The sequence below is a fragment of the Lolium perenne genome, chromosome 5 (assembly GCF_019359855.2).
Source record: "Lolium perenne isolate Kyuss_39 chromosome 5, Kyuss_2.0, whole genome shotgun sequence".
NCBI classification, from domain to species: Eukaryota; Viridiplantae; Streptophyta; class Magnoliopsida; order Poales; family Poaceae; genus Lolium; species Lolium perenne.
In genome coordinates this window covers 191,869,431-191,884,290 of record NC_067248.2, presented here as the reverse complement: position 1 = coordinate 191,884,290, position 14,860 = coordinate 191,869,431, and the positions used below count along the sequence as shown (strand labels likewise).

The 14,860-nt window shown below is 42.3% G+C and overlaps 1 protein-coding gene and 1 long non-coding RNA gene across 3 annotated transcripts; both read left to right on the top strand.

Annotated features, from left to right (window-relative positions):
- Positions 1-124: 124 nt before the first annotated feature.
- Positions 125-5,601, top strand: LOC127301319 (uncharacterized). Of its 2 annotated transcripts, none has more exons than XM_051331536.2 (7): positions 125-424; positions 1,514-1,660; positions 1,758-1,821; positions 1,899-1,982; positions 2,084-2,205; positions 2,717-2,784; positions 3,556-5,601. In XM_051331536.2, the coding sequence occupies exons 1-7, from the start codon at positions 279-281 to the stop codon at positions 5,295-5,297; spliced, it is 2,373 nt and encodes a 790-aa protein (XP_051187496.1). In that variant the 5' UTR covers positions 125-278; the 3' UTR covers positions 5,298-5,601. The 2 variants fall into 2 exon arrangements, with proteins under 2 accessions (XP_051187496.1, XP_051187495.1); XM_051331535.2 differs by having other exon boundaries at positions 1,755-1,821.
- Positions 5,602-12,121: 6,520 nt separating this feature from the next.
- On the top strand, positions 12,122-12,659 carry LOC127298127 (uncharacterized). Its single transcript, XR_007849625.2, has 2 exons — positions 12,122-12,214; positions 12,322-12,659. It is a non-coding gene; the product is annotated as an uncharacterized lncRNA (long non-coding RNA).
- Positions 12,660-14,860: the final 2,201 nt, after the last annotated feature.

Here is a 14,860-nt window from a genome sequence, read left to right as displayed (position 1 = left end):
CTCCCGCTTGTATTTCAGTTCAAATCTTTGGAGCAGGTTGGTGGCACAGATCCCAACACAAATCTAGACGTACAGGATACGAGCAGCAGCTGCAATCAGTTGCGGGAAATCCCTTCTCGTACCAGAGGCGGCCTTCTCCGGGATCAGAACCGCAATTTTCCCCCTTCTCTTTTGTCCTCGCCGGTTCTCGTTCCTGCCCAGCCCACTGGAAGAGAGAGAGAGATTCCTTGTTACTGCTTCATTCCTACATTTGCGTGATGTCGTGAGCGGGGGAGGCCATGGGATTGGGGGCGGATCCGGACGCCGACGAGAAGCCGGACGTGTGGCAGCTCTTCCGGCACTACGACAAGCTCTACTTCCGCGGCGCGCTCGTCAACGCCGCCTTCACCCTCGAATGGACCTCCCCGCGCACCAACAACATCAAGTACGTAGGCCTCTCTCTTGGCCACCTGATGCTGCTCGGGTCGGGCGGTTCTTGTACTCCTGCTGTTTCTTTTTGATTTATTTTCGCTTTTTGGTGGGCTTTGTTGTTATAATCCCCAGCACGAGATGTGTCTTGCTCGCCAAAATTTGTCTTCAATTCTTTCAAGAACGATCGCGTTGCTTTGCATTCCTCGTAATCTCCACAGTGATATTTCATTGTTTAGTACTATTCGCATAAAAGATGCCCCCTTTTTTGTTCTTCTTGTTAGATTCTTTTGTAATCCCGCCTTTCTTTCCCTTTTCCCGATGGGTAGAGCTCGGTATTTCCGAGGAGATCATGTAAAATGTTCAGATTTGAGAGGGGAGATTTTTTATTTTGTCCCATGACCATGAGTTGTTAATTTTTCCTAGACGGATAAGGGCACATAGGGATTAGGGATTTAGGGCTACAAGCACGTGTTCAATTGCTGTGTATATTTGCTCAAAAAGAAAATTGATGTGTATATGTCCTAAACATTATTGTCCAGGTTCATGGCTTCAGGCCAACCAACCAAAAGAGCATACGCGTTATAGACTCTGCTTAATGATATTGTTTCTCTTTACCTACTTATTTGCAGTGTAAAAATGGTTAGGAAAAGCAACAATTCATTAGTTAGTCTGGCATTTCTATCATCTCGATGCATTTTAGATTTTGATTATGTATCTGGATACATGCCAAATCAGTTGTTCCTACGAAAATTGGTGTACATCAATGTATTTACAGTGCAGGTACTTGAATTATTGCTTTCAAATATAGTACTCCCTCCATCTGGAAATAAGTCACTCGGATTTCACTACATTCGTATGTATCTACAGGCTAAAACACGTCGAGATACGTGTACTGCTTGCTTGAGCTAATTAGTTCTTTGTATCAAATCACATTCTTAATCGCGTCGAGATACGTGGACTTCAGCAAAAAATATTTTTACTGGATGCTGATTCTGAGCTATAAAATGTGTGTTATATAGTGGTTTGCTTAGTTGTTAAACTGTGTTTGCAGAGTTTATAAGAAAAAATTAATGAATGCACTGATTTCATTGTCTATAAGCAGTGCTTTCGGATCCTGTTCATTTGGAAAAATGAGCAAAACCATAACACTCTATCGCACAAATCGCACGAGTGCTGATGTGAAGAAAGCCCTGCTGCATCTGATGATTCATGCAATCATATTTGTAAAGCATGGTATGACGTGCCTTAGGTAATGCCCATATCCTGTTAACTAAGATTGCGCGTTCCAATTTAGTCATCTCCCGGCTTGCCTGCTGCTTAACTATTTATGTGAATTCATGCAGTAGTCATGGTCCTGTTTTCCGTGATTGGATGGATGCTATCAACGATTGCACCGTTGAGGATTACCTGGTTAGTATTTTTATGGCAGATAAGTTCTAAACCATTATACTCCATTGATGATTTCCTTTCTTGCTTTCGCCACCCAGAGACCAAAAGGTGGTTATTGTATCACCACCAACCATGATTTCAGCCCAGAAAAACTCTGCGGCATCCAGGGCAATCTGTGGAAGGTACTACTTTCCATAGCTCTCTTTTTCAATTTGCCCTTTTTGTTGTTAAATTTCTTTCAAGTTTTACCTCTTACTGGCATGTTCAATTTTTAAAATTTCAGTGTGAATCGTGTGGCAATACACTTGTGAGGGCCACGAGGCTGGGCCCTCCATCTGATTCCTGCTGTATCGAGAATGTTAGCCAACATGCAACCTGTGGCAATATGCTTTGCTACTGGCACAAGTAAGACTGCATAAGTTTTCCTGACATATAACTCATCATGTTTATAGGATTAAGATACGTTTTCATAATGTATTTTTTTCAATATTTAGCTATTTATATTCTCTACTATATATTTGGTAAAACGTAGAAAGCATCAACTATTTAGCTAAATGTATACACCATGTATGTTGGGACAGAGGGGGTACATCCTTAACTGTTATTTTGTTCCACAAAGTCGATAAGATACGCCCTTGAACTGTGGGTGGTGCATTTGTTCTTGCTAAATTGCCGTGGGTGGTGTATTAGTTCTTGCTAAATTGCTGTGGGTGGTTCATTTATTCTTGCTAAATTGCCTCTGAACCATGCAGATGCATAATGGCCTCTCAAACTGATAGCTAGATGCATGTTCCATTTGCTTTTTCAATATTCTCAGTGACTTATATTAATGTATCCCTTGATAATATTTACTTTCAACTTTGTGTGGAGAACTTCAAAGGTGTATTGACTGATGGTCTGATGCTATTTTCTGCAGCCACAAGATGAAATGTGATGGTAAATATGTCGTGCCAGGGAAACGAGGTCAAAAGATGGTTCTGAAAGGTACATGTCTAAATTAAAGCATCTAATATGCTGTTGGTTGTAAGCTCCGAACTAACTTGGCTTCTGCGCTTCATACTTTTCCTACTATGTAATCCACCTAAATTAGTTCGGTTCACAATCAATTTACATTATTATATCTGCCATCGATGCATCAAATTGGTGCAAGCACAGTTAAAGTAAGGATTCTTCTTCATCTTTATAAAGAAACACACCGTTTATTTGTCAGCATGCAACTGTTGGTGTTTATATTTTGTATTTTACTCTGTAGTTTGATATATTCATCATAGTTACCATATATTATACAGTTTGGTAATTGATGTTGTAGGTTTTTTTTTTCGTAATTGATGTTGTAGGTGCTTATCTGTTGTATATTTTTTCGTTTGTGCTATACAACAAGTGAAAAACAAGATGTTTTGACAGGAGTAGCACTGAAACTGAAACCATGATATCCTAACAAAAGATACATCATCTGTTGCACACACAAATGAAGGATCAAGTCAGTGTATGGTAGCTCTTTTTACACTTACTAACAAAGCTCTTTCTACACTTGAGTAGCTGTGTGGGTCATATAAACGTTTTGCTGTAGTGAACTGTTTTTTGTTTAATCATTCCATTATGTGAACTTTGGCACTTCAATTAGTAGTGTGAAATATCATTCTCCAACAAGAATGTGTGCTTAAGAACGGTTCCCAAAGACAGATTTTGTTATAGCTAACATATTACTGTAGTATGTTCATGTTACCATATCAACCAACCACATGGCTTCTTCAGTTAAGCGGGAAACATCCGAAGTTGTACAAGAATCAGACTCAGATGAAGTTCAGGAGAATTCTACTGTGGGAAAACCAAATGCAGAAGGCAAGCTTCTCTCTCAAGTGGGCTGCAGGAATGCAAGATCACAGGTTCCTCGGAAAAAAATATTGAAGCAGAAGCAGGAGGTTGTTGCATCGGAGAAGCACGAGCTCTTCTCTATGGTAAGTTGTAACAATGCAAAACCACTGGGAAGTTGCTCCACGAAGAAAGCAGAGGAGTTCTCTCCGAGCAAACTGAAGCGGAAGCATACATCTGTTGCATCGAAGAAGCATGAGTTTATCTCTGTAGGGAGTTGTAACAACGCAAAATCGTCCAGAAGTAACACCTCCAGCAAGGCAGACAAGTGGCAGGAGCCAGAGCACGTTCAGAAACCAAGTGTGCAGCCCCCAGTATCTCAGAAAAAGCCAAAGCTGGAGCAAGACTTGGGTGTATCGGATAAATATGCAGTTTTCTCTCCAGGGAGTTACAACACTACAAAACCACCAGGAAGCAACACCTCCAGGAAAGAAGACAGGCGGCACACGCCCGAAGGTGTTGAGAAATGTAGTGTCTCAGTTCCTGCCCCACAGAAGAAACTGAAGCTCGAGACAGACTTGGTTGCATTGCAACAAAACAAAACCAACTGCTCAATTAAGGCAGGGAAGCGGCACACGCCCGAGGGTGTTGAGAAATCGAGTGTCCCGGTTGCTGCCCTACAGAAGAAACATAAGCTCGAGCCAGACTTGGTTGCATTGCAACAAAACAAAACCAACTCTGCAGTTAAGGCAGGAAAACGGCACAGGCATGAGGGTGTTGAGAAATCCACTGTCCTGATAACTGCCCCACAGAAGGCACACAAGCAACGTGAGCATGAACAGCCCCAGAAACCAATTGCGCGGCCTACTGCCCCTCAAAGTATACTCAAGCAGCAAACCAAAACCAACTCCTCAACTAAGGAAGGGAAGCAAATTCCTGGATACTTTCAGAGAACATTTGTTCAGCCTGCTGTCTCTCACAGTAAACTGAAGCAACCAAACCATGCTGCGCCGGGGAGGCCAAAGAGGAGAAGCAAAACTAGTAGCCCTGCTAGGAAAAAGGAGTATGCTTGCGTGAGTGTGTGGGCAAACATCTATGAATCAGAATGCTCAAGTGGATCAGCCGAGCCGCTTGTAAACAAAAGAACAGAGCGAAGGAAACGAGAGAGAGAACGTGCAGTTCAGATAACTTATTCGCGGTCAAGGAAGCGAAGTGCGGCCGATGAACAAGCCTCATCTCGACAAACCAAGCCACCATCTCAAGGCTTGGAGTTCATTGTTATCGATGCTGCTAACAAGGTGGTGACTCAAGGCCCTAGAGATCAGTTCAAGGCACCAGTTCCCCACAAGGACATTGTTGTTGTCCCTCCTGCAGACCAGGTGACGACTCAAACCCTTACAGGTCGGTCCCAGCCACCAGCTCAATGCATGGACATTGTTATCCCTCCAGCTGACCTGGCGATGACTCAAACCCACGGAAATCTGTCGATTCCATCTAGGCACATGGACAATGCTGCTGTCCGTCCCGCTGACCAGGTGATGACTCGAGCCCCTGTACATCAGTCACAGCCACCAGCCGCAAGCGCCATCGCCACTTCTCAGGTGGTTCCGCCTCATTCGGCTGATCCAGACAGTTCAAATCCATGCAGTAGCCCTGATGTGATAGACATTTCTGATGATGACTGAACTTTATCTCCGTTAATTCTAAAGTTCGCTTCTTCTGGATTAACGCTGGTAGTGTACGTACTCAGCCATATATCATAAGCATTTTGAGGAGTGTTATATTCAGAGGTTTGGTTGGCGCTTACTATAGAGGTAGCAGTACTAGTAGCTTATAGCTGCCGCTTCAGCATGAAATGTATAAACATCGTAAAGGTAGAATGACTGATGGTGCTTAGTCGTACTAAAATATCTTTTTGCAACATATTTTAAGACACTTGTGTCTGCTAAACTGAAGCATGAATTCTGGGAAAGTTGAGACTTCTTGTTAGATCAGTTTCACACCTCTTGCTACTTGTTCTAAAAATGCTACAGCCTGTGTTCAGTTTTGCCGTGTATTCTTCTGTGCCGTGTTACTGGTTACTGCGATTGTGTTTTTATGAACATGATAATTTGGTAAACGAAATATGTCGTCGTATGATTATGCTTATTACTGTGATTCTGGGACGAGCATGGGAACAGGGAACTGAAATGTTAACATAAAAAACGAGAGAATCCGCTGACATTTCCTAGTCTCCGTGGTATTGAAGCTCTGGATGTCTGGCCCTCTTTTCTGCAACGAGAAGCTAATAAAAAACGCTTACCCAAGGTACAGTTTGGTTAGTTTTATAATTGGGAGACGAAAGGAAATGGTTGTTAAAGACAAATTCAATTTCTGGGCTCAGCAAAGCTACACTCCCACAATTCCAGTACCAATGAAAGCCTGACAAGCTTTCCTGGCAAAAAAAAAAAAAAGGAAGCCTGACAAGGTTAGAGAGTGTGATACACTAGCATTCTAGCCAAATATCACAACACCAACCGAAACCTCAACCGAAATTTTTAGCCTTTCCCAATGCAATTTTCTTGCTCACTCCATATCAGTTTATTGGGCACCTAATTATTCTGAAAAAAAATCGAAAAAATATGCACAGTTTGGCAGTTACTAGATGAATTGATTTCTAGTTGAAATCACTCCCTCTCCCTACCCACAATGGGAGTATCATAGCTAGTACTATCTCCGATTCAAGGAATAAGGCGCCCTCATTTTACGTGTTTTTCGTTTGACTAAGAATTACTTCAAATATATAAAGATATTTTGTATGAAATTAACATCATTAGAAAGTGTTTTTCAATATGAATCCAACGATACTAATTACATATAATATAACTAAGATTTTGTTGCTCAATTTTTATGGTCAAACTTCGCCTTGGAATACGCGTGCGCCTTATTCCTTGGAATGGAGGTAGTATCATGCATCACATGCATGCAAAAAGCTGATGTGTCACCTTAATAAATGAAGAAAGAGATGGTAGTAGTATCATAGGTAGATACTGTATCATAGCATGTAGAACTAGAAAAATTAATGTTAAACCAATCTTGTACACACTTTTGCATTGAGATTCTACAAATCACTAAATATCATTAACTTATGATACTACTACATGATACTATGCATTGTGAAGATAGTATCACACACTAGTATCATATGCATGATACTATATGATACTCCCCATTGTGACTAGTCTAAATCAGCGTCATTTGCATGCGCTTGCATGCAACTCTTTAATATTCCCTAATTAATCGGCGCAACTAACTAAGGTTCCGGGCCGATGGTTCGTGCGGCATTGCAGCTCGAGAGCGAGCGGTGGTACGTCGGGGCGGCGGCCCCGGAAGGTGGTGGTCTTGGTGGGCGCGCAGGGCGCGATGGAGCAGCGGTATGTCGGATCGGCGGCTCCGAATGTTCGTCATCTTCGAGGGTGCTTGGCCTTGGATCGTGTGGGCGATAAGGTGACTCTCGACGGTGGGCTTGGCGGCAATGACAATGGTGCTGAGCATGGTTTGGTTGCTGCAAGACCGTGTTAGTCGGCTCCGTCCCGGCGTGTCCGAATGTCTTCAGGTTGGCCTCCTCTTGCTGGGAAGTCGAAGCTTCCTTTGGGTGGTGTACGATGACCTTCAAGGGGTGGTCCGGCGTTGAAGGTCCTTTTCGGCGCAGGTCTTGTGCATCTCCTCTCCGGGGCTCGTCGTCAGAATCGGAGCTACCGGCCTTTTCTTGGGGAGCCATCTGTTTGGCATAGGCCAACTCGAGCTTCACATTTGTGTAGCTTCTGTAGGTAGCCAGGGTGGCTCGGTGTGCCCTTCGTGGCGTCTTGTGGGTGGTTGTGGGCTTGGCCCTGTTGTAGGTTTTCGCCCGGTTTTCTCCTAAAAACCGGACACCTTCTGCTTAATTAATGGATGAGGCAAAGCTTTTGCCTCCGTTTCAAAAAAAAAAAAAAAACTAACTAAGGTTCCTTATATTGAGGAGTAACTTAGAGTAATAACATGTGCCGTCATCCTCCATTTGGGTAATAATTTTTATTTCGTTTCATTGTAGACTCATCTTGTCTGAAGAAAAATAGCTCTCTTTCTTCATTTTTTCTTATGGCATGTCACTAAGATATCTTGCGGTGTATGATGTTACTATCTATATTACTACTATAAGTAATCTAACCGCAAAAAGAGGGATTTAGCAAACTTTTCAGTCTTCTCTAATTAAATTAACACAACTAACGAGAGGGGAAAATAGATTTAGAGCTATGTTTATTTGTATCAGCTCTTGCCTTTCTCGCAGAGCCTCTCCTACTAGTCAAAATGCATAGTATCGTACAACAATATTATGCATATGATATTAGTATAAGATACTGTATCTATAATGCATAGTTTCATGTTGTAGTACTATCATATTCTCCTTATATTAATTGATTTACAAAATCTTAGTAAAAAGTTGTGTATAAGATTTATTTGAAATTTATCTTTCTAGTTCTACGTGCTATGATAACGTATCACTATCTCTCTTATCATTAGTTATAGTGAAACATCATTTCTTTTGCATGCATGCATGATACTACCTATGATACCCTATTATGGGTAGTCTAAGACTAATCACAATGAAAAGTATTATGCACTAGTATCATGCATATTTGAAAGTAGCGACACCGTGTCTAGGGACAGAACTAGGGTTGCAAAGCAGCGTCCCGTTTAGTCATGCAAAGATCGGGAGAGAAAAATGCGAAGGAGCCAGAACACACAGCCTGACGACGTAGAAATTTGTTGACGAGTCTGCTACACGGTTGAGCATTTTTCTTGGTAAGTTAGAGCATCTCCACCGGTGCGCTTCATATAGTCGTCGGCAGGGGCGTCGACACGGTCGCACCGGCACATCATCCTCCATTTGGGGGAGCTGCTTCCATACCGACGCGCCCTATACGACAGTCCCGATTGATAATTTGAATTGAAAACTCAAACAAAAGCATAGAAATTCAAATAAGTTTTCAAATTTAAAGTTTGAGCCAACACACGGCCACCAAATTCGAATAGGTTTTCGAATTTAAAGTTTGAGCTAACACACGGCTTCTTCTTCGGCGTCACGGTGCACGGCTTCGGCGGCGCCTTCGCTGCCTTCGCCGGAGCCTTTCTCTTTGGTGGCATGGCGGCGGCGAGGGTTTTTCCGGTTGGAGGCTGGATGAGAGATGGAGCGGCGGGCGGGAGAAATGAGCGGCGGAGGGAACGGGGTTTTGATGGAAAAGATGTATAATTTTGGAATGTGTGGCTGACAGGCGGCTCCCACGTCCAAAATTTTCCGCCTCGCGAGGCGCCGGAGCGCTCAATTCGCACCCTTCGCCAAGGAACCGGCACGGGATTGCCGACGGTTGTATTAGGCTCGAAAAAACGCTGACGCTATTTGAGGCACGCCGATATAAGCTTATTTTTGCTCCCGATCCTCAAAACCATACGGAACCGCTATAGAATGCATCGGTAGAGATGTTCTTATAAATTTGCTCTTGCTCGGCAGCGCAATCCACGCCGCTAGCACGATGCATGGGCAGGACAAGATGCTGTTGGATATTTTGGTGATCTAGGCTGCTCTCCTAGGTCAGATCTTTTTGGGTTGCTACAGTAGGACGGTGCTACAGTAGGGCGGTGCTACAGTAACTGGCCACCTATCCTTATGTGTTGTCTTGATCGGAGACATCGATTTTGATCCAACGGTGCTGGTTCCCCTAGTGCATAGTGCTAAACATATATAAAGGGGTCAAATGACCCTAGAAGAGTGGAGAATACACGGCTGCTCTCAGTTCTCTCTCTCACTCTCTCTCTCACACAAATTAAGCCACCGATCAGGCTAGCACTAAAGCACTGGGAAGAATCAAGCACAAGTTGCTCCATTTTGGTGTGAGCAATTAAACAAGAGGAGACATGGCATCATCTTCAGATCAAGGTATTTCTGATCTTATTCTTTTGTGGCTCAAACTAGAGCTAGTTGATCCTGCTGGATTCAACAATGGTATCAGAGCATCTAGCTCTTAAGTTTGAGCCCTCTTATGTTAAGATTCATGCTTGATTTATCAAGCCAAAATCAAGATCAGGGGCATATGCACATACCCATGTGTTTATATGTTGTCACCAAGTCAAGACATATGCCCAAGTTGTTTCTGTGAAAGAATTTTATGCTTATGTTTAAAGGCTGTTCTTCCTGGTTATCAATTATGTTTTAAGTTTAAGCCCTGTTTTCTTAAGTAACAGCCCTAAAAGTTCTAAAGTGAATCTAGGGTTTTCTCGGTTTTAAGCATATATGAAGGGGATTAAGGCAGATTCTTGCAAATCTTCAAATTCCCCAATTCCTAGAAACCCTAGAGTTAAAATCCTTTATGATTCTCCTCTGAAATCAAGTTGTGGTTTCGGCTTAAGCATGATTCTTTAAAGGGGAATGAATAAATAATGATGAATTTAAGCACTTCTTCCCAATTCCGAAACCCTAAATTATGAAATTCCCCAATTTTGGAGGAACCCTAACCCTAATTCAAGATTAAGAAGCGGACGATTACCTTATGGGCCTCGTCATCGTCGCTGGCCACGGCGGCGTCGGAGCCATTCTCTAATGTTGGCAGGTGTGCTCGGGTTCAAACCCGAGCGGCCTCGCCGTCCGCTACACCGGCCGGCAGCTCGTCTCTACGTGCGCTTGTCGCCGCTGGAGCTCGCAGCCGTGCTGGAGAATGGTGAGGGGAGGTCGCCGTCGCGGGGACGCCCGCACGCGCGCGCCTGCCTCGCACGGAGGCGCCGCCCAGAGCCGCTCGACGGGGCTGCGCGCTGACCAAAGTTGCACGCAACTCCGGCGAGAGGGCCTGGGTGACGCCGAGTCTTCTTCCCCGTCGCGTGGTGCTCGCCGTCACCGCCTCTTGGTCGCTCGGCGTCGCCATCGCTGTCGGGAGGGGAGAGGAGGAAGAAAGAAAGGGGGCTAGGGTTTTTTCGCCGGGAGCCGGGCGGCAACGACGCGCTGGTTTTGATCCAGCCGGGGTCGTTCCTGGCCATCGGATTGCATCCGACGGCTCGGGTGGTCCTGGCGTTGCAAATGGGCTGTGGCCCAAGAGGGGATCAGGGGGAGCTAATACTGGGCTGGGCCAATTTTGGCCCAGTTCAGCAGGATTATTATGCTAATAATAAAAAAAAAAAATTAGGGCTGAAATAAATATCTTTTCAGGGCTATTTTTCTGGATGAATTGATTATGCTTATTATGTTTATTTTAGGCCACAATTTTAATTGTCATGCTTAGTTAATTTACATGTTGATATTACTTTTATTATTTAGTTTATTTATGATTAATGAATTATGGTGATATTTATCACTATAATTATTATGTGATAATGCTTCCGCTGCAAAATAAAGTTTATGGATCCTCAAATAAAGTGTGGTTTTATGCCTTGTCATTCTGACCAAAGTTGTTTGACGGGCATTTTAACTGCAAAATTCTTTTATTGGTCTGTTTCACTTCTGGCCAAAGCTGATGTGAACCGGGTCGGTAAAAGAAAATAATGAATGAGGATCATTAATGTGTGGCTTCTATTTATCAATTTGGCCAAAGCTAATTGATGAATATTTGTCCACAAAATTTTGTTGTTCATTTTCATCTCTGGCCAAAGCTGATTTGAATTTGATCAATAAAATTTAATGATGATTATGATGATGCTTACTAAAGCATTTTAAATTTTTCTTTTGCAGCAACTAATGTCTCTAATATTGCTGGAATGCTAAATGGCATCGAACAGCTAAATGGCAGCAATTATGTCACGTGGAAGGAGAAGCTTGAGATCACTATGGCCTTACTCAATATTGATTATGCTCTCCTTAATGATCCTCCTGAGGTGCCTAAAGAAAATAATGAAAATTATGAAGCCCTCAAGAAGGAATATGACATTATTAAGGCTAAGTGGGATGACTCTAATCGCAAGTGCCTTATGATGATAAAGGGCTCCATTACACAGTATGAGGGGAGCCCTTCCGATTGTGAGACAGCAAAAGGGTACTTTGCAAAAATTGAGCATCAATTTAAAGGGTCTTCTAAAGTTTATGCAACAAGTCTTATCAGAAGGCTAGTTGATGAAAAATATGATCCCACTGGAAGTCTTCGAGAGCATATTATGAAAAAGTGCAATATGGCCGCCAAACTAAAGTCAATGGAGATGGAAATCTCTAATGGTTTCCTCGTCCATTTTATTATGTCATCTTTGCCCCCCCAATTTGATCCATTTATGATCAACTATAATGCGATGGATGTTAAATGGGAGATTGATGAAATGATGGCGCGATGTGTGCAAGAAGAAGAAAGGCTTAAGGCTGACAGAATTGATCATGTTAATCAGTTTGGTCATTCACAAAAGAAGAAGTATAGAAAATTTGTGAATGAATATGTGAAGCCCAAGCCTTATAAGTTCAAGGAAAAAGGCCAATCCTCAAAAGGTTCACATGCAAAAGAAGCCGTAAAAAGCGCCTAATGTCAAGGAAATAATTCCAATGCTTGCCACTTTTGTGGAAAAGGTGGGCATAGGCGAAAGGATTGTTTTGGCTTCAAGAGATGGCTCAAAGAAAGAGGTACCGACACTATTACTGTTGTTGAAGAATCCCTTTATGTTAATTATGCCACCAATACTTGGTGGATTGATTCAGGTGCAACAATTCATGTTGTAAATTCGTTGCAGGGATTCAATATGAGGAAGACCCTAAAAAGAGGGGAAAGAACAATTAGAGTTGCTAATGGTGTTGAAGCTTATGCCGAGGCGATTGGAGACTTCACTCTTACACTTCATGGCGGTTTTAAGCTTCAGCTAAATAATGTTCTTTATGTACCCTCGATGAAACGGAATTTAGTTTCCGTCTCATGTTTAGATGATGATAGTTATGAGTGTCACTTTGGGAATAAGCAGTGTATAATTATGTATGACAATAATAATGTTGGCCTTGCCTGTCGACACGACAAACTTTATGTAATTTCCCTTTGTGATGATATAAATAATGTGGGTTCTACCTCAAATATAAATGTCGGTACCAACGAAATTATGGCACTATCGTTTAGGCCATATTTCGAGGGGGAGGATTGAGCGTCTCATTAAAGATCAAGTTCTTCCTTCTCTTGATTTTTCGGATGCGGATGTTGATCATTGTATCGACTGCATCAAAGGAAAATATGCCAAGAAAATTAAGAAAGGTGCAAACCGAAGCACGGGAGTTTTGGAATTAATTCATACGGATATATGTGGTCCGTTTAATGTGAGATCGGTGGACGGTTATAATTCATTCATAACGTTCACTGATGATTTCTCCCGTTATGGATATATTTATCAAATCAAAGAAAAATCAGAGGCATTAGACAAGTTCAAGATTTTCAAAGCTGAGGTTGAAAATCAATGTAATAAAAGAATTAAAGTTGTAAGATCTGATCGTGGTGGTGAATACTACGCCAGACATGCAACTTATGGTCAAATTCCTGGACCATTTGCAAAATTCTTACAGGAAAATGGCATTGCCGCCCAATACTCAGCACCGGGTGAACCTCAGCAAAACGGGGTGGCTGAAAGGAGAAACCGCACACTTATGGATATGGTGCGGAGTATGTTAAGCCACTCCACTTTACCAGTGAATTTATGGATGGAAGCCCTTAAAACAACAGCACATATTCTTAACAGGGTTCCCAGTAAATCGGTGCCCAAAACACCGTATGAATTATGGACTGGGAAAAAGCCAACCCTGAATTATTTTCATGTATGGGGCTGTCCTCAAGCAAGGATTTTTAATCCTAAGTTATGGGAAAATTAGACCCCAAGACAGTCGATTTGCCATTTTATTGGTTATCCTGACAAATCTAAAGCATATCGATTTTATTGTCCAAATCAGACAACGAAATTTGTTGAAACAAGACACGCTGTGTTCTTGGAAAGTGATATGATGAGGGGGAGCATGACTCCCAGAAAAATAGTCTTGGAGGAAAAACAGGAATATGTCCCGATGCCTGTAATCCAAGAGCCAGTGTTTCCAGTACATACTGAAATTGCACCTCAAGTTTCAGCTCCTGTAGCTGATGGTGCTCACATAACTGGACAACAAAAGGACCAAGAACAGCAATTACGAGTGTATTCAAGAAGGCAACGTGCTGCTAATGCAACACCTGCTGATACACCGGCGACTGTTCCAGATGTCACAACTAATGATGCTCTTATTGAAAATAATCAGCAGTCTCAAACTGTTATTAATGTGCCGAATAATGAGCCTCTTAGAAGGTCACAGCGGGCTAGAAAGCCTGCTATTCCTGATGATTATCTCACCTACATGAGTGAGGATACAAATGAGCCAGTGTTGGATAATGATCCCACCTCATTTAAGGAGGCTATGGAAAGTGAATATTCGTCTAAATGGCTCGATGCTATGAAAGATGAAATGAAGTCCATGAGCACTAATGATGTATGGGACTTAGTAGAAATCCCTGAAGGAGCCAAAACAGTTGGATGCAAATGGGTTTATAAGACCAAACGTGACTCCAAGGGTGATATCGAAAGGTTTAAAGCAAGGCTTGTGGCAAAAGGATTCACTCAAAGAGAAGGGATTGATTATAATGAAACTTTTTCACCCGTCTCTTCGAAGGATTCATTCAGAATAATTATGGCACTCGTGGCTCATTATGATTTAGGGCTACATCAGATGGATGTCAAAACGGCATTTCTAAATGGTGACTTACATGAAGATGTATACATGGCACAACCGGAAGGTTTTGTTATGGAAGAAAATAAACATTTAGGATGTCATCTGAAGAAATCCATCTATGGTTTGAAACAAGCATCAAGAGAGTGGTATCTCAAATTTGATCAAGTCATAAAGAAATTTGGTTTTAAGGAAAATAAGAAGGACAATTGTGTTTATGTTAAGTTCAGGGGGAGTAATTATATCTTCCTGATATTGTATGTTGATGACATACTCTTGGCCAGCAGTGATAAAAATATGTTGATGGAGACCAAGAGATTCCTGTCTTCAAAGTTCGATATGAAAGATCTCGGTGAAGCAACTTATGTTTTAGGAATTGAAATTCACCGGGATAGATCCAGAGGGATCTTGGGGCTATCTCAGAGAGCATATATTGAAAAAGTACTGAAAAAATACAATATGTATAAGTGCTCAGCCTCGCCTGCTCCTATTGTTAAGGGCGATAAATTTGGGACTTTCCAAAGGCCCAAGAAATAATTATGAATC